The sequence below is a fragment of the Amphiura filiformis genome, chromosome 2 (genome assembly GCF_039555335.1).
Source record: "Amphiura filiformis chromosome 2, Afil_fr2py, whole genome shotgun sequence".
In the NCBI taxonomy this organism is placed as follows: Eukaryota; Metazoa; Echinodermata; class Ophiuroidea; order Amphilepidida; family Amphiuridae; genus Amphiura; species Amphiura filiformis.
The window spans coordinates 94,565,535-94,591,644 of record NC_092629.1 but is presented as its reverse complement, the minus strand read 5'-3'; the positions used below and the strand labels follow the sequence as shown (position 1 = coordinate 94,591,644).

The 26,110-nt window shown below is 38.4% G+C and overlaps 1 protein-coding gene across 1 annotated transcript in view; it reads left to right on the top strand.

The window, feature by feature from the left end:
- LOC140146856 (SUMO-activating enzyme subunit 2-like) overlaps nucleotides 1–25,273 on the top strand; it is a 38,767-nt gene extending 13,494 nt beyond the window's left edge. Inside the window, exons 3-18 of the mRNA XM_072168746.1 lie at nucleotides 697–767; nucleotides 1,469–1,533; nucleotides 3,838–3,938; nucleotides 5,347–5,468; nucleotides 6,067–6,265; nucleotides 6,794–6,893; nucleotides 7,905–8,044; nucleotides 9,297–9,390; nucleotides 12,097–12,209; nucleotides 12,884–12,985; nucleotides 14,587–14,640; nucleotides 17,091–17,148; nucleotides 18,420–18,458; nucleotides 19,408–19,513; nucleotides 20,986–21,221; nucleotides 21,663–25,273. Of these exons, the coding sequence (XP_072024847.1) occupies nucleotides 697–767; nucleotides 1,469–1,533; nucleotides 3,838–3,938; nucleotides 5,347–5,468; nucleotides 6,067–6,265; nucleotides 6,794–6,893; nucleotides 7,905–8,044; nucleotides 9,297–9,390; nucleotides 12,097–12,209; nucleotides 12,884–12,985; nucleotides 14,587–14,640; nucleotides 17,091–17,148; nucleotides 18,420–18,458; nucleotides 19,408–19,513; nucleotides 20,986–21,221; nucleotides 21,663–21,877 (1,815 nt within the window). The 3' untranslated portion in view covers nucleotides 21,878–25,273. The remainder of the gene's footprint in view (nucleotides 1–696; nucleotides 768–1,468; nucleotides 1,534–3,837; nucleotides 3,939–5,346; nucleotides 5,469–6,066; nucleotides 6,266–6,793; nucleotides 6,894–7,904; nucleotides 8,045–9,296; nucleotides 9,391–12,096; nucleotides 12,210–12,883; nucleotides 12,986–14,586; nucleotides 14,641–17,090; nucleotides 17,149–18,419; nucleotides 18,459–19,407; nucleotides 19,514–20,985; nucleotides 21,222–21,662) is intronic.
- Nucleotides 25,274–26,110: the final 837 nt, after the last annotated feature.

Here is a 26,110-nt window from a genome sequence, read left to right as displayed (position 1 = left end):
TGTATTTGGGAGACATGTAACTACTGTACTTCACTTGTCATTAAAATAAATCCACAATTTTGAGTTTTTGTACATGATACATTGTAGACCTATAAGAACATTGCAGGGCATTTTATTTTCGCAGTACTTTCTTACCTGTGTTGATTGTAGTCTACTTCATAGCCCCTTTTGAAATTCATAACTCATCTCACAATGATTATAAGTTAAGAACGAGAACCGCTCCCATCCAGAAACTGCAGTGCCTGAGAAAAAAGTGTCCAAAGACTTAAGATACCATTATATAAACAGTGGCGGCACCATGAATTTTTTTCGGGGGACATGGGGGGGGGGCCAAAGTGAATTTTATGGGGGGAAAAGTCAAACAAATTTTAAACAAAATTGCCGCAAAAAGTGGAAATTTACGTAATTTTGGGTTTTGCCTCAAAAGATGGGGGAGGGGCAAACTGGGGATGCAAGAAAAATATTTGGGGGGAAAATGCCCTCCTTGCCCCCCCCCCCCACAGCGCCGCCACAAGAACTATGCACTCTTACTGGCTGTGATACTACCTCATAAGACATATAGATCTGCTAATATAATACCTGCTTTATGTTATGAAACTGTACCCCAGGATAGCAGTATTGAGTGTTAACCAACTTGGAATTAATGTGATGCAGTAAACCGTTCCCTTTATCTTGTCTCATAAACTTCCCTTTCAGGTTGCCAAGGAGAGTGCTCAAATGTTTAACCCGAAAGCCAAAATAGAAGCTAGACATGACAGTGTTACTAAGTAAGTATTAACCCCATGAGAACTACCTGCCGATTGGCCAAAATGAAAATTGTGTCCAATTTTGAACCAATCAAGGAGGGTATTAATAAGATCATCTGCAAATGCAAGTTTGACCATAAATAGTTAAAAGCCTAGTCATAATTGGCAATTGAAATCATGAGCATTTTAAGTTATCAACCAATCAGAAATGCTGTTAGATGACCAGTAGTGTCCAGAGGGTTAAAATAGGCTATTTGAAATCCAACATGATTTTAATCTTCCACACAGGAGTGTTAATTTCAAATGGGGTTTACCTGAGTCCATTTGAAATCTACACCCCTAGATGTAAGAGGTAAATATCATGTCTTCCAGGTGTACAGTAATAAATACTTAAACTGAAATAGCCTGTTATACATGAAAAAGTACTATTATGAGAGGCGACAGACACTCTGATTGCAACACTGAGGACAGAGCTGGACCTATTATGAGTCATGCATGACGTAAATGGAGCAGACAAAATATCTTTTAAACTACGACGTCACCACATCTGATGTCACAACATCACAATCAGATGCCTGACGCAAGTCTGATTGCTTTCGGACGCAACATAGCAAAGTAAGTTGCAAATTTTAGTTCCAGTATTAGATTTAATTTACAAAATAATGTTTTGAACTTCTGGATGAATAATCTACACCAAGGTTTAATGCTAATTCTTCTTTCAGTCCAGAATATAATCGTGAGTTCTTCAGACAGTTCAATATCGTCATGAACGCACTGGATAATAGAGGTGAGTACTAAATTTTTGGGAGACATTTGAGTGTATTTGGGAGGCATTAAGGTGTATTTGGGCGACATATGGGTGTATTTGGAAGGCATGTGTGTATATTTGGGAGACGGTGTATTTGGGAGATATGTGGATGTACTTGGAAGACTTTTGAGTGTATTTGGGAGACATTTGGGTGTATTTGGAAGACATTTGGGTGTATTTGAAAGACATTTGGAAGACATTTGGGTGTATTTTGACATTTGGGTGTATTTGGAAGAAATTTGGGTGTATTTGAATGACATATCAAGCTTATTTTTCAAGCTGAACTTGTACCATCATGCATCATGAACCAGAGTGTAGACTAGTGGGGATTACGAGCCAAGGGTGTGTAATATCGCGCTAGGCGGCAATGTTGTGAGAAAGTATTAATTATCGCGATGCAATAACTCTCATTGCTTCATCAATGACCCCACGATAAACTATGGACTCAACAACTCCCAAATGAAAGCTGAATAAATTCGCCAATTTGGCAATAATATTTGTAGTCAGATTTTACCTTTCTAAAATGTAATGAAGCACTTGTGATTGAAAATGACGTAATTACTACAGTTTGGTTGCACTTAAAATTTATTACGATATGAATTATGATCAATATTATGATAAATTTTGCCACGATATCGCGACATGGAAAACCTGGCGATGCCCACCATTAAATAGAGCCAAATTTGTTTCATCTTTTGATTGACTGTGGATGTTTGGTCGGTTCATATAATTTATGAAATATCAATTTTAAATTTATAATATAATAAATGGATGTTGTGGATTGGGATAACATTTAATACTGTTAAGATTTGCCTAATTGCACATATGTGTACATCCATATCAAAAGGATGCACTTGTTGGCTGCTACATGTGTCTCATTTCACATAATAACTAGGAATAAATACCAGACTCATCTCCGAAGTGGAGGTCACTTCAAATTATCCCAAATCACGTGGTTTAGGAATACAGATAATATTTCTTATACAATTTGACTTGGGATGATTTGATGTGACCTACACTTGATATGAGTTTGGTATTTATTCCTAGCTATTATGTGAAATGAGACACATGTAGCAGCCGACAAGTGCATCGTTTTGATATGGATGTACACATATGGGCTCCCAAGAAATAACTGGAATTTTAGGCTCAAACTAAAAGTGCCCTCCCGTAAAAATCCCACCAGCAAATAAGAGCTTCGAGCCATAATTCTCGTTCGGATTTTCAGAGGAAGGAGCTCGATGTACAATGTATTTACCCTAAAGCAAAGAAGCCCATGTGCGCCAACAGGTGAATCTTTATGATACTTGCAGTTAATATATTGACTTCTAAGATTTTACCATCAGTTGTGATTAAAGGAGATTTTTTTTCGTATTGTGTTTTGTACGCACAATGAGGCCTATGTCAAAATAATTTAAATCTAATTCCCAAGTTTTGAGGTACATTGCACTAGACATTTTGATATTAGAACTAAAACCTGTTTCGCAACGGCCCATAGAACGGTATGTGTGGTATCCCATAATTGGGGATGAGGCTATCATTTTTTCGATCCTAAGATCCAAACAGAATAAATTTCACCAGTATTATGAGAAAAATATAACCTTTCTTCTGATGCTCCATTTTGATAGGAAGAAGTGGGGAGGATGAGGCTGTAAATAAGGTCACCCATCTTTAATTAAAGTTTGTGCAGCTTATATAAGGCGGAAATTACTGCACGAGTCCATAAAGTCCCAACTCACGCTCGTGTAAATTCACATAAGCGTGCGCCAGTCACACATTAAGCAACACATGACTGGCGTAAGCATTGCGCCCAACTGCATGCATGCTATTCTATATCCATACACGCCTTTAATAATAATAATAACAATACACTGCATTTAGAACGCTATACACAAAAGTACCATAGCGTGTACAAATATCATAAAACATAATACATAATACAAAATACATCAGAATAAATATGATTTCAACAGTCTCTTGAAAGAATCAATGGATGGAGCCGATCTGATTGCAATGGTTCATTCCAGGCTTGGGCAGCAATGATGTGAAATCGCTTTTCACCAAAGGCAGTGATACTTTCTTTGGGAACTGCCAAGCGAGTGGTATCACCTGATGACACGGTGCTACGAGTCTTATTTTTGCCGCCTTATATAACTATAAGCCGAACAAAATGGAGTGAATAGTTCATTAATAGGAGGTATTGAAGCAGCGAGGACGGTTGATATTTGGTTGCAGTGCCTTAGCAATTGAACAGACTTGACTGATTTATACTTTATTTGTATTTAGCTGCTAGGAACCATGTGAACAGAATGTGTCTAGCGGCTGATGTCCCTCTTGTAGAAAGTGGCACTGCTGGTTACCTTGGACAAGTCACGGTCATCAAAAAGGTAAGAAGTAAATCTTGCCTCCACAGCATGAAGCGATTCTAAATGATTTGGGAGACATTTGGATGTATTTGGGAGACATTTGGATGTATTTGGGAGACATTTGGATGTATTTGGAAGACATTTGGATGTATTTGGGAGACATCTGGGTGTATTTGGGAGATATTTGGATGTATTTGGGAGATATTTGGATGTATTCAGGAGACATCTGGGTGTATTTGGCCCAGGGTCTTAGCTAGAAATTGAGGGTTGCCCTTCATTTGAATAAAATTGCCTGTCCTAATTTGACCTTTAAAACATTTACCAGACATCTATAGCCCATTGGGGGTTCAAAGAGTTCAAATATGTGCTGATATGGCCTTGTTCTACAAATTGGGTCTACTAAAAAGGTCAATTAACTCCTCAAAACATACAATTTATAATATAGCATCTGTCAAAGGCATTAATTTTGCCCGTCCCAGGAGCAAACTGGCCGTCTAAAATGACGGCCAGACGGGTGGCTAGCTAAGACCCTGATTTGACCTATCATGCCTACAATCAGAAACACTCAGGTTTTTGTCCTCAACAGTTTTTTATGGCATAATTGTAGTCTAGGAAATTACAAAGATGTGTGGGAGATTAAGGTCATGTCTTCCATAGGGGGTGTATGGATTTTAACTGGAATAGCCCATTGATCCCTATGTGTATTCAGGGTCTGACAGAATGTTATGAGTGTCAACCAAAACCAACTCGGAAGACCTTCCCTGGTTGTACTATAAGAAACAGCTATAGTGGTGTATAGATTTCAACTTGAATAGCCCATTGATTCCCCATGTGTATTGTTTGTTTCAGGGTCTAACAGAATGTTATGAGTGTCAACCAAAACCAACTCAGAAGACCTTCCCTGGTTGTATTACATACAAGAAACACGCTATAGTGGTGTATGGATTTCAACTTGAATAGCCCATTGATTCCCCATGTGTATTGTTTGTTTCAGGGTCTAACTGAATGTTATGAGTGTCAACCAAAACCAACTCAGAAGACCTTCCCTGGTTGTACTACATACAAGAAACACGCTATAGTGGTGTATAGATTTCAACTTGAATAGCCCATTGATTCCCCATGTGTATTGTTTGTTTCAGGGTCTAACAGAATGTTATGAGTGTCAACCAAAACCAACTCAGAAGACCTTCCCTGGTTGTACTACATACAAGAAACACGCTATAGTGGTGTATGGATTTCAACTTGAATAGCCCATTGATTCCCCATGTGTATTGTTTGTTTCAGGGTCTAACAGAATGTTATGAGTGTCAACCAAAACCAACTCAGAAGACCTTCCCTGGTTGTACTACATACAAGAAACACGCTATAGTGGTGTATGGATTTCAACTTGAATAGCCCATTGATTCCCCATGTGTATTGTTTGTTTCAGGGTCTAACAGAATGTTATGAGTGTCAACCAAAACCAACTCAGAAGACCTTCCCTGGTTGTACTATAAGAAACACGCCATCTGAGCCTATACATTGTATTGTATGGGCTAAACACTTATTCAAGTAAGTAAATGATTTTTGTTCCTGCCGAATAAAGTTCAACAGGGGACTATGAAATGAGCTCTTGTGTGGGGGTGTGTGTGTGACAAAAATGTTTACCCTGCATTTTGGTAGCTATTTCCTCTACAACCCCTTTAGGCAATTGTAACCACAAACTTTTATTTGTGTCATTCAAGAAAGCAATTGCTTTTGGTCCGCAAATCCGCAAATAAAAAAGAAAAATGATGCAACATTAGAAAATCAATATTGGAATTGGGTGGACAAAAGTCATTATGGTTCAGCTCCAGTATAATCCCATATTGACGAAGATGGATAGTTGTATATGCATATACAGGATTGAATAGGGATTATAATAGTTCAACTGTTATTTATTGATTAAATAAACCTCTTTTTAATAAGTACTTTCAAGGATTGGGAAGTCCACTTAGTCCCACAATCAAATACTATGAAATTAAGGATTCCAAAATTTGATTTTTTTTTATGGGAATGTCATCTTTAAAGGCCTATTTTACTCAAAAACATGTCTGGCGACTTGTTCCGGGTTTTGTTGGTGCGGGACATTTTCCTAAACCAGCTTACTTATATTCCCATTTGATTACAGCCAGTTATTTGGTGAAGAAGACCCAGACCAGGACGTATCTCCAGACACAGCCGATCCAGAGGCAGCAGGAGATGCTGGCCAATCTGCAGCCACTTCAACAGCTTCCACTAACGATAATGCAGCTGGTGGTGTGGAGAGAATATCCACAAGGACTTGGGCAGAGTCTACGGATTACAACCCACAGAAACTATTTAAGAAGGTATCTAGCATATCCCACAAAGCATTTCTTCCGTTTCAATTTTTGTACTGATTTACTATCAAGTACAATATGGGTTGATAGTGGTGACAAAAAGTACCTCATCTCAGTGAACAGAGGACATCCAGATCTTACAAAATGTGTTTATTTCTTGACTATTGAGCCAGTTTAGCCAGTTTCAAAGAATTTTTGTTACTTAGTAAAACAAAGATGTAAATAAATTGGCAGGAAAACATGTGCAATTGCAAAAAAATTGTGATGATGCACATGAGTTGTGGTGTGCAACTCTGCGCAAACTTGCGTGTACATGTCCAACACAGTCAAGTCGCATTCAGTATTTTTTTAACACCAGCAAAGGTGTGTAAACAATTTAGATTTACAGTCAAAATGCTGCTCAGTTTTTTTAATTTAATTAATGGCCAAATAGGCTCAGATCGTGTAACATATGGCATAAACAGAAACACTAATTGGCATCTTTGAATCCTCCTGACATTGAATCCTTTATATATATTTTCCTTGTGTGTCTCACAGTTGTTTCATGATGATGTGAAGTATCTTCTCTCAATGGATAAATTGTGGAAGAAGCGAAGACCTCCAACTCCTCTAGACTGGGACAATTTGCCACAATCAGGTGAGTGACACTGCATTGGGCTATTTCAGTTGAAATCCATAACCCTCTGTGGAAGACATGACCTTCATCTTCCACACAGGGAGTGTGAATTTTGAAATGGAGTCACCCATTCAAGGTTGTCTGCTCCAAAATGGGCTATTCAATTTATGGGAATGAGTCATGTAATGTCGACAAAAGCGAAAATGAATTTTCCCAATATTTCTAAAGAGGACATTTAAAACTTTCAGAAACTGAAAACTCCATGCTGATATGACTTTTCTTTGCAAAGTTACATTAATTTATCAATCGTTGAAAACAATATAAAAACAAAAGAATTTTAACGCTTTCTTTGCCAATATCTCAAAATCAATATTAGCGACATCTGACTCATTTCCCATACTTAAAGCCACGATTTCTCTGTGTTACAAAATTTAAAATCTGTGTTACAATTGGACGATTTCCGTGATTTTCCGTTTTCCACCATAAAGCACCTTTTACTGAAGTATGGCTAGCATCTTGCATCATTATAAGCCTAACTAATGCTATAATGGATTGTCTAATGGTTGATTACTACTAAATAATCACTTTTCTTTGGTTTTTTTGCAGATCAACACAAAAGTTAGACATTTACAAATTTTTCACTATTTTGTGGTATTTTCAAATTTCCGTGAGCAAACCCCAAATTCTGTGAATTTGTCCGTTTTTCCGTATCACAGAGAAATTGTGGCTTTACTCATACTCATCAGACTCATATAGAGAAACTAACAAGATAGTAATATGAAATAAAGAAGGGGAGCAAAGAAAAATTTGGCTGAAGCGGGATTCAACTGGCGACCTCTGGTTTGCGAGAATAGTGCTCCTACCATCTCAGCTATCCAGCCCTATAATGGATGGCAATCCCAATTCCCAATATCTTTGATTAAAACATTTTGGTATTTGCTGATGTATCTTTTTCATCTCCTAAGCCAAGGAATGTACAAGTTACTTGCAGTGTTTTTTTGTAACATATATCTTGATGGTGTGTTTCCATAGAATCTAACCAGACTGATGCAGCCTCATTGATCAAGGACCAAAGACTGTGGGATATGCAGGAATGTGTGAGTCATTTCAAAGACAGTCTGGAGAGTCTAAAACAACAGTATAGACAGAGAGGTGAATTAGCTTGGGATAAGGTGAGTAAATCCTTACCAGGCATGGGATTTTCCAGTGGAAACACTGGAACCAGTCTGTTTTGATGTCATAATTTCCGCAGTTTTATTTATTTTCAACCCAATTCCAGGTGTTTTTGTCCAATTTTACGGGCTTTTTCAGCTTTTTCATAAATCGTAGTCCCATGCCTGCTTACACAATGTAGTCACCCTGAGTGCAATTTCAGCAATGTCTTGTGAAATTTTTTACTTCATGCAAATGTTTGAAATGGGATTGTTCTCTCACCATAAGGGTCGGAATTTGCGCGATTGTGTTATTTTTCGCCAAAACTTGCATTTTTTTATGTCCACTGCACTCTTCAACAACAAAAAATTCGAGGGAAGCTTATAATTAAAAAAATTTGGCCAAAATACATGCAAAATACATTGTATATCTTTCTTTGGGGTTCAATATGCAACTAAGTCAATCATATTTTTACATCAAAATGAACTAACAGATGCCATTTTGTCCCATATGTACCGATAAATCCTTCCATTCTACATCAGGAGCACCATCCACATCAAGGAGGAACCAAAAGTGAGATGAACATAGTGTTTTTTGCTTAGCACTTTTTTAATAAAATACTGGTTGGTTTTTACTGTCATCTTAAATCTTCCATAACTCCCGACCGTAAATTATCCTCTTCTTACCCCAAAAGTACTGTCCAGTTCTTAAATATGATATAATTGAAACTTGCACACATACATGTTACTACTGGTATATAGAATTCTTATTGTGCAAATCTTACAGTGAAGGACAAAGATGTTGTTCTGTAGTGAGCTAAGCCCGGAAGTTGACAAAGGTCTGGGGGCACCAAGGCCAAAATTGGAAAAGGGCAGGCAATGGCGATGGTGGCCTCCCTGAAATTCGAGAACAGACCGCGTACCAGCAGTCATAGTTTCAGCATCACCAGATAATAAGGGCTGGTTGCACAATGAAATGAGACAGGCAAAACTGCTACGCACGCACTTAACCGCATATTTTTACGGTCTATCGCATAATCGCAAAGGCACACAAAGAATTGCGTATATGCGAAGGCACGCAATGCTGGCGTGATTGTTATAGACATGAAACAATTGACCTAATGAATATGCAAGAATTCACAGCTTACTATACACTGGGACTTTGACTGTTGATACATGGTCTGTAGTAGTCTGTGGATGATGCAGCCATGGACTTTGTGACATGTACAGCTTACTTCCAATCCTATATATATCTTTGTTTTTTTCTCTTCAGGATGATGATGCAGCCATGGACTTTGTAACATGTACGGCTAACTTCCGATCCTTTATATTTGGTATTCCTACAAAAACAAGGTTTGATGTCAAATGTAAGTACAGCAATCTGCCTTGTCATTTCCTGTGGGCTATTCCAGTTGAAATCCACACACCCCAGGAAGGCATGACCATAATCTCCCATACAAGGGGGTGTAGAATTCAAATGAAGTCACCCATTCAGGTAGCCCCAATTGAAATTCACCATTTTGGAGCAGACGACCCTTAATTGGGACTCCATTTGAAATTCACACTCCCTGTGTGGAAGATTAAGGTCATGTCTTCCATAGGGGGTGTATGGATTTGAACTGAAGTAGCCCAATGACCCCCCAGCTCATGTGCCCACCTTAATAAACTGAGATTGAAATATGTAACTTATCACACCATGTTGAAAACTATAGATGTGGGATGTGCAAAAGTATGACTGTGCGTGCGTAACACTGAAGTGAATACAGCCATGCCAACTCACTTGAGATTTGTTTCAAATATGTGATATACATGTACGATCACAGTTGGATTGTGTGCAGCTGTTGAAAGCAGTGTTCATTCAGTTGAAATTTCTACTGTAGTATAGCCTCTTTCACTAAATGAATTTATTAATTAATAATAATAAAATTAAGAGTGAATTAGATGATATTTTATTGATTATTGCAACATTATCGCAGCGATAGCTACTACTAATGCCGTTATAGCAGGCCTGATTGTAATGATATATTATTATGATCATATTGTAGCCATGGCAAGCCACATTATACCAGCGATAGCTACTACTAATGCCGTTATAGCAGGCCTGATTGTAATGATATATTATTATGATCATATTGTAGCCATGGCAAGCCACATTATACCAGCGATAGCTACTACTAATGCCGTTATAGCAGGCCTGATTGTAATGATATATTATTATGATCATATTGTAGCCATGGCAAGCCACATTATACCAGCGATAGCTACTACTAATGCCGTTATAGCAGGCCTGATTGTAATGATATATTATTATGATCATATTGTAGCCATGGCAAGCCACATTATCGCAGCGATAGCTACTACTAATGCCATTACAGCAGGCCTGATTGTAATGATATATTATTATGATCATATTGTAGCTATGGCAGGCCACATTATACCAGCGATAGCTACTACTAATGCCATTACAGCAGGCCTGATTGTAATGATATATTACTTTTTGTTATTGATCATATTGCAGCCATGGCTAGACTTCTCCGTAGTCCACTTGCCCATTATATTGATTTGTGTACAACTGATAGATTTTCACATCTGTATCTGATCTTTTCAGTCACCGCACTCCCTCTGTTTGTTAGCTTCCCAAGTGGACTACTGACTTTGCCTTTGCGGTTAAGATTTTTAACACGGGACTCTATGGAGAGTTAGGCCAATTTGTGGCCTAACTAAAATTGGCCATGATGTAATGCATCTTTAAATGGATCTGCCTTGTGATTGGTCGCCCATATCTCGCTATGGTTTAAATCTTCTAGGCCAGCGCCATTACCATTAACTACACCGTACACAACTGTCTGTGGTATTTGCGGCGCTTTTGCGTTGACGCGAAAGTTAATCTCTCATCAAACATCTAGCGCGTCTTGTACTATACCATGCTTAGTACTTGTGGTTAATGTACTGATAAACAAGTATGCTCGACAGTGTGTTTTTAGAGAGCAAAGTCCCAGGGTAAAGTTCTGCTTTAAATTCAAAGTCCGTAGTCAGATTTTCGAGGTTAGCTATCAATAAACTGGTAGATTCCAAAATCAGAATTGTTCAGTATTAATGTCAGCCATTATAATTATGCAAGATAATGTTGCATTCAATTACTTTTATTGTCACTAATCATCTGATATTCTTAATTCTTTATGACCATTTTACTATTGAATACTTTAATTTTAATAAACGTCAGTATAATTTTGAGTTCAACGAAATGGGTTCATCATGACTAATAATAACATATTTTTAATAAAATTCGACTATGGCATAGTCTACAGCCATGGCAGGCCACATTATACCAGCGATAGCTACTACTAATGCCGTTATAGCAGGCCTGATTGTAATGATATATTACTATTTGTTATTGATCATATTGCAGCCATGGCAGGCAACATTATACCAGCGATACTACTTCTAATGCCGTTATAGCAGCTAGGTCTGATTGTAATAGAAGGACTCAAAGTCTTATCAGGGCATCTAGATAAATGTGTTATTGATCATATATTGATTATTATTTGTTATTGATCATATTACAGCCATGGCAGGCCACATGATACCAGCGATGGCGATTACTAATGCCGTTATAGCAGGCCTAGACTGCTGCCCTCATTCGTCAACCTTCAGGATTGACGACTGAGAAAACTATGTGGAAAAAAAGTGGCTGACTTTTGCAACCAGATTTTGGTTGCACATGAATATTAAGCAGGTTGCAAACTTTCACTGAGACTGTGCAGTTGTGTCCAAAACCGAGTTTGTTGTTTTTAGAACTTCAGAGCGTGATCTTGTCACAGTGGCGCAGTACACACTGCGCAGTACACAGACGCCGCTAGTCAGTCGCGCTGTGGCGCATTAACCAAAGTCGCAAGAAAATATTTTCATGAGTTCGCCACATGACTGTAAGATAATCAGTCATTACGAAGCATAACACAGTACATGCGCAGTGTAGACGACTGATTGGAATTAGTCTAAGTCTTATCAGGGCATCTAGATAAATGTGTTATTGATCATATATTGATTATTATTTGTTAATGATCATATTACAGCCATGGCAGGCAACATTATACCAGCGATAGCTACTACTAATGCCGTTATAGCAGGTCTGATTGTAATGGAAGGACTCAAAGTCTTATCAGGGCATCTAGATAAATGCAAAACAGTAAGTCATTTAATCTATTATAATTTTTTCTGTCTCTTTAAAATGTGAGCCATACATTTGTATGCCAATATTGGTTGACAGCGGTCTAAGCAGTGGCGTAGCCATGGGGGGAAGCTGCCCCCCTGTGAGAAGTCTTCCCCCCCTTCTGTGGGATTCTTTTTGTCATTTTAAGCCCATATTTTACCATTTTCATCACAATTTTTCCCCCTGAAAATTTGACTTCCCCCCCCCCAAAAGGTAGCTTGAGGTTGTGGGTTCCAGCGTTCGAAATTTTGGTTGTCCGGTTGCCCGGGACAACTAAAAAAGTCACCGGACAACCAAAAATACTGATTTGGTTGTCCGCCGGACAACCATAAATCTAGCCAAAAGTCACATTTGTAGGCCTACGGACAACCAGTAACTTAGACGGACAACCAGAAATTGTAATCTGGTTGTCCGTGGGACAACCATTTATTTTTCCTAAATTCGAACACTGGTGGGTTCATATCCCCGTGGCGTCAACATGTTGTGCACTTCACCCCTATTGCTTCTCCCCACCCAGGTGTACAAATGGATACCGGCTTTATTCAATCCCAAGAAGGTAACAGACTCGCTGTGGAAGAGGTGTGGCAATCCCCCTTAGCAACTTTCGGGATCAGACTCCAGTAATAACTGTTTGTTTTTTTATTACATAGGTATACTTGAACAGGGCACCCAATGTGAGGAAGAGACTGTTGGTTCCATGTAGGTTAGAGACTCCAAATCCTGAGTGCTATGTGTGTTCACCTAAACCTGAGGTAAGAAATAATGGAAACCAAGCTGAGATGAAGTAAAATGTTTGTAAGAGTCCTTTTTGAAGTATTAGTCCTTGTGTGTGCACCCAACGTCAAGCATATGTGCATAGGTACAGGCCTGGAAAAAACAGGCAATCTCCTTGCTGGGAACTTTAGTCATATGGAGGGAAATTTTGCCTTTCTGGATAAAGAAATACATAAGAAATGGTCGGAAATCCTACCAAGTTGGAAGGAAATTTGTGTCTCTTGCCGGGAAATAAACATTTTCCAGGCCTGCATAGGACCTTGTGCAAAACAATATGCACGCACTGGTTGGTAGTACACTTAATTTGTTTTGCAGAGTCCTCTGTAAGCGTTAGTCATTGTGTGTACGCGCTCGATGTCAAGTGTGGGCATAGGACCTTGTGCAAAATACGTGCTGGACGGTTGGTAGTACGCTTTTTTTGTAAAAGGAACCTAGCCGTCAGTCAGGTGGTCAAAGATTAACCCCCATTGTGTATACACCTCAAGAAGCAACATACAGTTGTCACCATTAAATGGATGCATAGCATAATTTTTAACACTCCCCAAACTGCGGTATATGTGTTGGGGTGTTTTGAGATTTTTAGAAGAGTCAGAATTGTAACATATTCCTCAAATTACAAATATCTATCAGTGCAGCATAGGATGGAATTCCCAGCAAACACCAAATGTTTTACAGCAGACTATTTATAGCCCAGTTATATAAAGAGTATAAAACGTTTTAAAGCTTGAAGCAAAACATTATTTGTACATGTTTTTTAAGAGTATGATAAAATACTTTGCAAAAATGTTTGCAAAAAATGTTTTTACAATAACATTTTCGCTTTTTTTAAATGTTGCTGTAGTGTTTTTTTCATATAAATGTTTTTAAAGCGTTATTGACATTTATATAACCTGATATTCAAATTTTATAAAAACGTTTTGAATAAAACCAAGGCTTGTTAAAAACACAATTATAACGTTTTAAAAACATTTTTGTGTTTGCTGGGTTAGGGGCCGTCCATAATTTTCGCCAATTTCACTTACGTACAAAGCATACGTAACTTTTTACCCCCCTCCCTCCCTCGAGTTACGTACAAATAAAATGGCGAAGATTATTTCCACGAGTAGGCCTACTACTAAAATAGGACCACTGTGCATATTAGACTCAAAATTAAATAGAAAATCATTATTTGCATGGCATGTTATAGAAATTGTTAAAACGAATTGAACAATTTTAGGTTAATTGGTTGTAACTTATGAATAAAATATTGGAAAATACCATAATTTTTCACTTTCATTTTTTGTTTTATTGCTCAAACAAATCGCCATTTTCTTACGTACACTTGCCCAGGATTTTTACCCCCTCCCTCCCTCTTACGTACGCTTTGTACGTAAGTGAAAATGGCGAAAATTATGGACGGTCCCTTACAAGTTTCAGGAAAATTACAGACTGATATTTATAGGAATATATTGATTTCATATTGCTTAAAAACAATTGCTTGTAACAAAAATGTATGAGAAAAAATCTTTTGCACAATTTTATAATTTTTTCTAGATGTTCAAATAAAAAAATAAAATTCAGTAATGTTTTGTTTTTACAGGTGACTGTTCATCTAAACACCAGCCATGTCACTGTCAAAGTGCTAGAAGATAAGGTGAGTCATCAGGCTATTCCAGTTTAACTCCCCCCCCCCCCCCCCCCCCCCCCATGGAAGACATGATCTTAATCTCCCACACAAGTAGTGTAGATATCAAATGGAGTCACCCATTCAGGTAGCCCCATTTGGACTTCACACTCAGGGATGTGAGAGTTCCTCTTTTCAGCTGATTTCCTCTTTTTTTGTTGCCAAAATTTACGCATTTTCTTTTATTTTCAGCCCATATTTTCTTTTATTTTCAGACCACTTTTTACCATGTCCCATATGTGGTGGGGACCACTTTTTACCATGCCCCATATGTGGTGGGGACCACTTTTTACCATGCCCCATATGTGGTGGGGACCACTTTTTACCATGCCCCATATGTGGTGGGGACCACTTTTTACCATGCCCCATATGTGGTGGGGACCACTTTTACCATGCCCCATATGTGGTGGGGACCACTTTTTACCATGCCCCATATGTGGTGGGGACCACTTTTTACCATGCCCCATATGTGGTGGGGACCACTTTTTACCATGCCCCATATGTGGTGGGGACCACTTTTTACCATGCCCCATATGTGGTGGGGATCACTTTTTACCATGCCCCATATGTGGTGGGGACCACTTTTACCATGCCCCATATGTGGTGGGGACCACTTTTACCATGCCCCATATGTGGTGGGGACCACTTTTTACCATGCCCCATATGTGGTGGGGACCACTTTTTACCATGCCCCATATGTGGTGGGGACCACTTTTTACCATGCCCCATATGTGGTGGGGACCACTTTTTACCATGCCCCATATGTGGTGGGGACCACTTTTTACCATGCCCCATATGTGGTGGGGACCACTTTTTACCATGCCCCATATGTGGTGGGGACTACTTTTTACCATGCCCCATATGTGGTGGGGACCACTTTTTACCATGCCCCATATGTGGTGGGGACCACTTTTTTACCATGCCCCATATGTGGTGGGGACCACTTTTTACCATGCCCCATATGTGGTTTTTACCATGCCCCATATGTGGTGGGGACCACTTTTTACCGTGCCCCATATGTGGTGGGGACCACTTTTTACCATGCCCCATATGTGGTGGGGACCACTTTTTACCATGCCCCATATGTGGTGGGGACCACTTTTTTCCCTGCCCCATATGTGGTGGGGACCACTTTTTTACCGTGTTCACATAATGTAAATGAAAGCATTCAAGTTCACTTTTGTAATGACAAAAATGCAAGCTTTCTATTGATACAAAAATCCCAGCTTTGATGGAGAAAAATGGGGGATGAGGCTTTTTTTACGTTTAAACCGGGACGGCCGTGCACACTGTACTTACAGTATGTCCAGCACCTCCTGGGAGATACTGATGGGATGCTGCAGCCAAACAAAATTGTTTCGCTTGCCCAAGATCGCAATATTTGGAGAAAGCTTGTAGTCGCCTGCTCCGCAGCCGACTGATGATGATGATTTTCCTAAACGGATAGTGCATTAGTGGTCTGTGAAACAGGTAAACATAGACACCCTAATACAAACCGTGCAACATAGTGCCGGGCAAGCCAGTGATCTCCTTCCAATATTAACCGCCAAATGCAATGTAAGACACTTTAGGCGGTCTACTTGTTCTCCATTGATTTATCAAAGTGCCAAAATTGGAACAAGAAAAGATTACTCAATGATGGCATTCATGAGATTATGAATAATGCTGTTTAATATTTTCTGCCGCTTGCCGCTGATCAGCGTGCCCCTTCATCATGCTGCTTGCACTTTTCTGCAAGTGGAGCAGTACACCGCTCAGCGGCAGCAGCATGACTCTGAAAGCCAATGTTGCTGCTCTGCAATGCTCCAAAATCATATTTTGTTCTCATACGTCAGAGAGGCACCGCTCCGAGTTGACTTGAATTCAACTCCTAGCGTTGCTGCCGCTTGGGCAAGCGGCAGCGGTGAAATGATCGATATATCGGCTATTCACTGGTCACCAATAACGTTTTTAGTGCGATTGCGCAGTGGAGCAAAATCATCGTCAAAGTGGCAAGCGGCAGGAAAGTATGAAACCATCATAAGTGTTGCTTCAATAATCAATGTTATTGGTATGATTGTAATATTCTCCTTTCCCTTTAGTTGTGACATAAAATATTCCTGGCACTAAGATTTCTTCTACCCCATCCCTGGGCCTGGGCCATCTCATCAATACCGTTTCTCTCCCTGATGTGGCAGTCACATCATGAGCATTTCATTGGGCACAGCCTCAAATCGCTTGTGTTCGCTCAAAGCACAGGTACACTTACGCACCCGCTTAAAGACGCCGCATAGATGCGCAACTGAAACAGCTGCTTCAACGCGTTGACATCACTGCCACATCAAGGTGAAATATTTGACACCTTGTTGGGCCCACGTCGGCTCTCAATAGTCCTGGTGAAAGGTTCCATCATGTAATGATATTTCATCTTGCAATTTCAGATTCTGAAAGGAGAGCTGAATATGATAGCACCTGATGTAGAGATAGATGATGGCAAAGGTATGTAGAATGATACAGAGATCCTGATTGGTTAATTACATGTCTGAATCATTTGAGTAGCCAATCAAAACTGAGCTTTTTAATCTCTTGACAATATCAAGCTTAATCCCCTTCTGACCATTCTTACTATATCTCTGATTGGCTCAATACTGCAAGGTTATAGATATAGAATCTTATGCGTCATCAAAGTCTGGAATCTGGGGTTTGCATGATTGGCATTTGTTGGCACAGTAGTTGTGGAGCTTAATGTAGAATATTATAGCGTTGTCTGCAGCACATATTGTCGAATCTCAAATGGCTGCCTTGTGTGAATTTTTAAAATTTCATTGTTGCATTTTATATTGTTATTTGATATTTGAGCATCTTCTCTCCTTCATGGGTGGACATGGGATTGTAATATGTGATGTGATCAAGCAAAATGAGTCGGATGTCGGGAATATTGATTTTGAGATAGAATCAATAATAGTGTTCAAATTCCTTCGTATTTTATTGTTCTGAGCAACACTAAAAACATTCTGGAACCATAAGTCTCATTATGATAGGGGTTTCAGCAAAATAAAGCTCTGCAAATGGCTCATAATGAAATTCTCACACTTCGTCAATCTATTGTGTACACTAAGGGATAAATTGTAATTATTATTTAGCTGTCTCATGTACACATCAACATCATGCTTGCTTCTGCCATGTTGCGCATTTGCGGCTTGCATTTATTTTGTTCTTTTGGTCTAGGCCTATAGCAAGATGGGCGTTTGATGAGGTTTCAGCTAACATTTCCTTGTGTTTATTTTTGTTAAATGTATATGCATGTTGTTATTTTTAAAAACCTTGACTATATTTATATGTATTATTATGTGCTATTTATATGTATTATTATGTGCTATATTTTTATATTGTATATTATTGTTTTGTCACTCATAAGCCAGAATTAGCTGGTCTGTATGTGAGAGTGTGACATTAATAAAGATTAAACTAAACTAAACTAAACATGAGGTCGAAAACTGAATTTTGATTTTGATTGACATCAGACTCATTTTGCTTGATCGCATCACATATTGTGATTATACCTCAAAATTAATATATAAAGTTTATTTTATAATTGAAGATCAAATTTAAAAAGACTAGTTTGCATATGACGTCTTGTCATCCAGACCAACGATGCTGTACAGTGTACAGCGCTGTTCAGCAGCCAATCATGCCTGCTTGGACCGGATCTGGTCACATATGCTGTTGTTATGCAAATTCTAAAGTAAGCCTTTGTTGTCTATTTGCAGGTACCATTCTTATATCAAGTGAAGAAGGGGAAACAGAAGGTGAGGTTGATTTAACTCTCTTCATACGGTGTCAGTTGCACACAACAAATTTCAAATTTTGTTTTAAAAAAAAATCTAAATTTTCAGAAATGTTAATTGTCATGGACATATTTGGAATCAGCTTGAAAAATGCATTAAAATGAGTACAAACAAGCCTAGTATTGGTTCAGTGGTTCTAAAGAAAGCTCTTGATACTTGAGAAAAATCAGAAAATATCTCATCGTTTCATGTTGAAGCCTTAATTTCTCACACAGGGGGTGTAGGTTTCAAATGGAGTTGCCTATTAAGGTAACCCCATTCCCCTGTGTGGAAGTTTAAGGTCATGTCATGGATTTCAACTGGAATAGCCCATTGGCCACTGTAATACACATTGTCACTTCTAGAAACTAAACAACTGGAGCATTGTAACTGAAACTTGGAATAAGAATATTGGGTGATAGGCTTCAATAGCTGTGTTCACATTATCGGATGTACAACTGGCAGAACTTGGTCAGTACAAGTTGCTAGGAGTAGCGATAGGTGCTGCCAGGAATAGTGGCAGTGTGAACGATAGTCAGTGGGAGTTCTGCCAGGCATACGTCTGAAGATTTACTTCGGACTAAGTGCAATCTGCCCTGGTGCAAGTTTGACCTTTTTTTGGTCGGAACTACGATATTACATTTTGTGTGGTTGACGAAGGTCACAGAAACACCGGAAGTGGTAGCCAATTTTTACGCCGACCAAATTGAATGATCCTTGCTTGGTGGAACCGGTTTGCGTATAAATGTTAATCTAGGTGTGGACATGCGTTAGGAGTTGGGGAAAATATTTGTGAAATTTTTATCAATGTTAGTGTAAGTTTATGGTGGGCGTAACTCAAAATGTGAACACGACTTGTGTGAGGGAGAAAAAACAGCATGTGTTGCATTTAGACCACCCACCAAATAAGGTTCTTTTCTTTTTGTTTCAGAAAACAACAACAAGCTTCTCAGTGATTTCTCAATTAAGAGTGGCTCAAGACTGAAGGCTGATGACTTCTTACAAAGCTATGAGCTTGTGATTAACATTATACACATGTAAGTTTGCTCCTAACCCCATGAGAACTACCTGCCGATTGGCCAAAAAGAAGTTTTCATTATCAATTGGTCCAATTAGCAACATTGTTAGAATAATTTCACCACTCAGAAAAATTGGAGTTAATTTTTTGAAAAGCTCCATTCTGATTGGTGATTTAAGTGAAGATATCATGTAATTGACCAATCAGAGGCAATGTTAGATTGGCAGGTAGTGCTCAGGGTGTTAAGTGATTTCTCAATTAAGATTGTCTTAATCAGGTCTTTAGGACTTCATCAAACAATCTTTCGATTTATATTAAATGAGTCTTTCTTACCAAACAGTTAAGTTTAATCTCACCTGAACAAACGGTTATAATATGTTTACGGGACCTTTGGACGCCCAACATCTCTATTTGAACGTACCATTGGTCTGGAGAGAGGCATTTCTGTAGACCATAAATCAATATGACCTTCATCCAGCAAGGATCAGCCAAGCACAAAAAGTTTCTTGTTTAGCGCAATTCTTTTCCAAGTATTTTTAGCATATGCTTATAATCGTAATACAGGCCTGAACCATACTTCTCGGACCTAATGATTATAAGGGATTAGACTAAAGCCAAGGATTGTCCGCGTTGCGGAAATTCCGCGAAATTCGGAATTTGGAGGTAAAGCCGAAAACGCATTTCTGAGAAAAAAATAACCAAAAATGACCTAGAAAAAGAAAAAAATACAATTGAAAAGAAATAAATAAAATACTAAATGAAATGGGTCTTCAAAATTCATCAAAATAAAGTAAAATCCGTCATAGATTTACCGTACAACGCCTGTCTTACCTCCCATTGCAGCCATGATACCCAATCACCCATCCCAACTTTGCAACATTGCAATGATCGTCACATTGGCCGGGCTGCAAACATGCTGCAATGCGTCATTTTCACAGATTCTTGTGAAATTTTATTATGTCAGATATGTGCTAAAATTACAAAGCGGAATTTAGCATTTGTAAAGCAGAAAATTCTTGGCGATTAGCCACTTGAATGATGTTGTATTCGTACTTCCATGTACCGGCATCTACATCTAACCTCCGAATGTGCTTCTTGATGGAGTGTGTAAATAAACGAAAGTTAGGTGTGAAGCATGCACTAAAGGCTAACATCGTTACACATCTGCTGATGCCCATAGGTGCTAGTATGAACTTTCATTTGATATTCTAAATACCATTCTGTACCAAGCACATGCACCTCATATCCAACCTTCTACCTCTTGTATGGCAGACATAGTCCAAACGTCCCTTAAACGTACTCCAAACGTCCCTTAAACCCACTACAACCCGTCCCGGTGTTCAAATGGACCCCAATGGAAATAAGCTTCAATAGAGGCTTTCTTGGGTTATCCAAGGTTGTCAAAACCCGAACAAATCAAATAAAAAAATAAGTTTAATCTCACCTGATTAACCAAATCTGTTGCTCCTGTTCCTTACTTACCTTATATAGCGACAAACTGCCAGAGGAACAAGAATACATAGTAGAAGGCAAAGCACCGGCCCCTGAACCAGCACCAACCACTAACAATGCACCAACCAACAATACAATCACCACACAAGACAGTGCCGTGTCATCCTCTACATCGGAGCCATCCAGGGTACAGGGCCCAGCAGGGGATTGTAATGAGGCCCAGGCTGCTGTGACTACCAATGGGTCTAATGGTGATCAGGCGGGACCATCTGCAGGTAAGGGGACATCTTCACGCCTCATAACTGCTAAATTGTTGGTCTAAAGAATATAAAACGATACATGGCAAAGACATGGCATCTGTGAGGTCAAATTTGGGCCAAAATGCTCATTATTGGAGAAAATCCAAAAAAAGGTTTTTGTTTGTTTTGTTGTTGTTTTTTTGTTCAACACAACAACAAAAATTCTTGGGCCAAAATTTTTTTTTTTTTAATTTTTAAATACTAGATATAAATATCAGGGAACCTTTTTTGTATTTTTTTTTAAATTTTGACCAACTTTTAGAAATTTGCTCCAAAAAGGGTAAAAAAATGCTCAGTTTAAAAAAAAAATCATACGAAAGCCTGATTTTATTAGAGGAGGAGCGTATTTTACAGACAATACGGTAGGTTGAATACGGTAATCAGAATTGCTCCATTTCTGTATTTTTGTCCCTACAGCTATAGTGGAAGAAGACGATGACGATGACCTGATTATCATGGATGACGAGGATGAGGAGGAACAAGCCCAGCCTATGGTAGCACAGACTGCCTCACCAGGAAAGAAACGCAAACTGTCAGACAGTGATGATGCAGTGATGGCCAAGAAAGCTAAGGTCGCCATGGGAGCATCGGGTGATGGTAATGAAGAGGAGCTTGTTATATTGGATTCATAGCTAGGGTACTATGAAAGGAGATTACACACGGGCAGCAAAGTTTTGCAGCAGCAGGGTTGAGGCAGTAAAGTTCATTTCAGTGTGGTCAAAACTCTGAATATGCCTAAAATTTTGAAATTTTTGCCAAAAATAATGCATTTTTTGTCTAAAATAACAACATTTTTGCCAAAAATAATGAAATTTTCCGTTCTGCACCACAACCAAATTTGTTCAACTTTGGATTGACCGTTGAAAAAGATTCACAACCAGTGAAAGTCCCATCAATACCCGATAATGAAGGTTGATTGTTCCATGAAATGCGACAGCCGAAACTGCTACGCACGTACGGCATAGTTTTACAGTCTTTCGCATAAACGCGAATACACGTAGAGCTAGCTCTATCGCGTATACAAGAAAGCACAAAACACTGGCATGATTGTTAGTCATGGCACGATGGAACAATCTACCCTCATGAATATGCAAGAATTCACAGCATACAAAACACAGGGACTTTGACTGGTTGCGAATTGTCTGTAGTAACTGCCAGCAAATTTTTGCGGCGCCAGGGTTGAGGGCAATAAAGTTCATTTCAGTGTGGCAGAATTTTGAATTTGTGTAAAAGTTTGAATTTTGCCACAAGTAATGAAATTATCATTTCGGCACCACAACCAAATTTGTTCAATCTTTGGATTGACCATCGATGCTGATTCGATGCTTGTTATTAATGAACTATCAACCAATGAATCAAAATGAATGGTAAATTGCAATGGATCAATATCATTACATGCAGACATTCTTGTTATCACAAATAACAGTAGTTAAGTGATAGATTGTGGGATAGGCTTTTACAATGGGAATTCATTTTTAGCAGGTTCGCTGTCAGACAAGTTTAGAACTGTCAAAACTTGTGCGACGGCAAACCCGCTAGAAACTTCACAATTGTTAATTGATAGATTTCATAAATAATAATAACAATCGACCAAGCATCGAAGGTCGATCGAAAGATCAAACTAATTTGGTTCTGTTGACTTTGTTCTGATTGGGGTTTCAGGGGTGAGGCATGGGTGGAACACTACGTGCTGCGGGTAAGCTTCTCCCTGTGCTGCCCCGGGAAAAAACCTGGTGCAGCCACTGGTTCTGCCATCTATTTGGTTCCCAAGATGACTGCCATGCACATCCAATTTGGATAGCACTATAAATGTCAGTATTCTCTTCCCTGTGCATCCAAAATGGCTGACATAGCATGAACGGCCATCTTGGACATGCAATAAAGGTAAATTTCAAAAACTGCACATGAGGAATAATCATTTGAAATGTTTATGAAGTAATTGTAGTATGTTTCCCTCAACAACATATCCAAGATGGCTGCCATGGCCTTGTATGCCATCGGTGCATTTATGCGCTGTGAACAAGGAGCTGTTGGCGCACAGAAGTGTCATAGGCTGATGGTCCCAACACATCACATGATTACGTTTGATTTATTCTCAAAGGATGCAAGTTTTGTGTAAATCCTGATATTGGGATATACTTCTACTTTTCCTCAAAATTTTTCATCAAATTTCATCATAATTTCTACCCGATATTTCCGGATTTTTTGTTGTTGTTTACAGGTATCTATGCCTCTTTCCTCCATGGAGTAAAATCACTGTTGATAATGTTGTTTCTTTTCTTTGTGCGTCTTTTATTTTGTTCTTATATTTGAAAAAACAATGACGTATGATATACTCACCATGGCAACACTGACAAAAGCATGCTATCACAAGGATCCATAACATGCACATCTATCAAGGCACAGTTCTTTGACCCCAATACATTTGCACATTCATTGAATGACCTTTGACAATTTGGGTACAAAAACTCATAATCTGAAACTTGAGGTCAAATTTTGCACTATGATTGTTTAATTGAGGTTATTGAACTATGCCATTGGGATGAGGCCATTGTGGTCCATAGTGTATAGCGCACGCAATGACCACGTTGCCTCGCTAATTACTGGTGTGGGTGTTGCTTCTTAAAATAAATATAGCTTATAGTTTTTTAATATTTGTTTTTCTGATGATTTATAAAATTAAGTGGAAGAAAGGGAATTTATATGAGTTATATTGAATGTTTCTGTTCATTGGAAGGAATATTTCATGAAGTGAAATATGAACTGTTTCATTCAACCTTGGCAAAGCCTCGCTGAATGGAACACATTACACCTCATGAAAATATTCTTATATTTTATTTTTGGTGGTGTCCAAATTTTGACCTCCAAAAAGTTGTCGTAATCCCTAGCTATTTGTTGTCCACTAAGAAGTTATGCAACTCTATTTTAGAGGTAACTTGCATCAAATGATGTGCACAAAAACAGAAAAAAGGAAAGAATTCAAAATTCCTTATATTTATTTGTATTTTGCTGTTTTTGTAACAAGTGTCATAAAAACAACACAAAAACAAGGTCCTCTCCTACTCCAGTGATCTGCCATCAAGCTAAACCTGATCATGTGATAACAATCTGATACGCTCAAAACATGACCAGTTATAGATTTATGACGGTTTATTGGAGTGAGAACTTTCTTTTTTGTGTGTGTGTGTTTATACATCATATTGTAAAAAGAAAAAGTGTGTCATAAAAAAGCTGTTTAAAAAACAAATGCCACTTCAAGGCAGTGATTCCATTGCACTATTCCAGTTGAAATTTATACACCCCATATGAAAGACATGACCTTATTCTCCGACACAGGGGGTATAGATTTCAAATGGAGTCAACCATTCAGGTAAACACATTTAAAATTAACACTGCTTGTGTTGGAGATTAAGGTCATGTCTTCCATAGGGGTCATATGGATTTAGACTGGAATTTCCCATTTGTAAGATTGGGTATTTTTTTCATATGAAAAAAATGGGGGGGGGGCATCATTAGTATTGACAATACCCTAAAAAGAGTATGCTTAAATCACGAAATATCCCTTGAACTCACAAAATGTTAGTAAGAAAAACAAAGAAGATATTGTACCCTTCCCAGAATCCTTTACAACATGATACATCACCTCATTACATTAAATAACACTCCTATTACTTTGTACAAGTTCCCTTTGTTTTCATTTTGAGAATAAACTGGCTAAAAATGGGTCAATAGTCAAGAAATAAACATATATTTCATGATCTGGTTGTGCTCTGTTTATTGAGGTAGATTTCGTCACCATCGACCCATGTTGCACTAGATAGCAAAACAGTACAGAAAATTAAAATGGAAGAAATGCATTATGGGAAGTGTAAGACATCTTCTCTGAAAAGAAACCTAAGTTAAACTTAGGCTCAGTAAGTGTAGCTTTATTTATATAAAAAAGACATTGTACAATAATGTTGTCATGCTGGTTGTTCATGTTGACGGTTATGTCATGTTTTGTTAAATTAAAAAATACGCATATAAAATGGCACTTGTGTGTGTGTGTTGATTTCCTCTTGTCTGTTTATTAGCAGGTTTCTACTAAATATACCGTATTTTTGTATTTGCTGGGACCACACGCATTAAGTATTGGTCCTACCTGGCAATTATTTGCTCGTAAATTCGTATAAGACTAAACATTTCGTATAGGCCTATACAACAAAATATCAAACTTAGTATATATACAGAACTGATTTACACCCGCGCAACTCTAAAAGACCTAGTGAATTTTACCAAAACAGAGCACCATGACTGGGAAATCTGGAAAGCAAGTCTTGTTGTTTTTGTAAATCAATAATCAATAAGTATTTGTTTTAAACATGTTTAAGCAACCCTATAATATTATATTTCAGTACATTTTTTGGACAAATAAAGACAAAATTACAAATAAGGACAGATCTCACTTTGCTTCTTAACCTTTGGTGCGAGAGGTCCTGAGTTCAATTCCCATAAGGCAAAAAGAAAAAGTCTTATCCGCTCTCACCTTCATCTGGTTAAGGTGGGGCAGATGACCCATGATAAAAAAACATCGTTACAGTCGGTTCTGGTCAGGGTAATAAACCCGATTGTTGGCTACACTTGCCTGTCCTCTAAAAATACCCCGACCAGCTATCTATGGCGACCTCCTTCACCAGATCACTTATGCTTGGCCGAAGTTTCGTCAGCGTTATCACCTAGATTTCAGCTGTTAATGCTTCTAATATATATATTTGACATAGTTTTTTTTAAACAGTAAAATAATTATTTTATGCTGTGAGTGAAATTCGCAGTATCACCTTCCTTCAATTTTAAACAACAATATTTCCAAAATAAAATGTAAATTC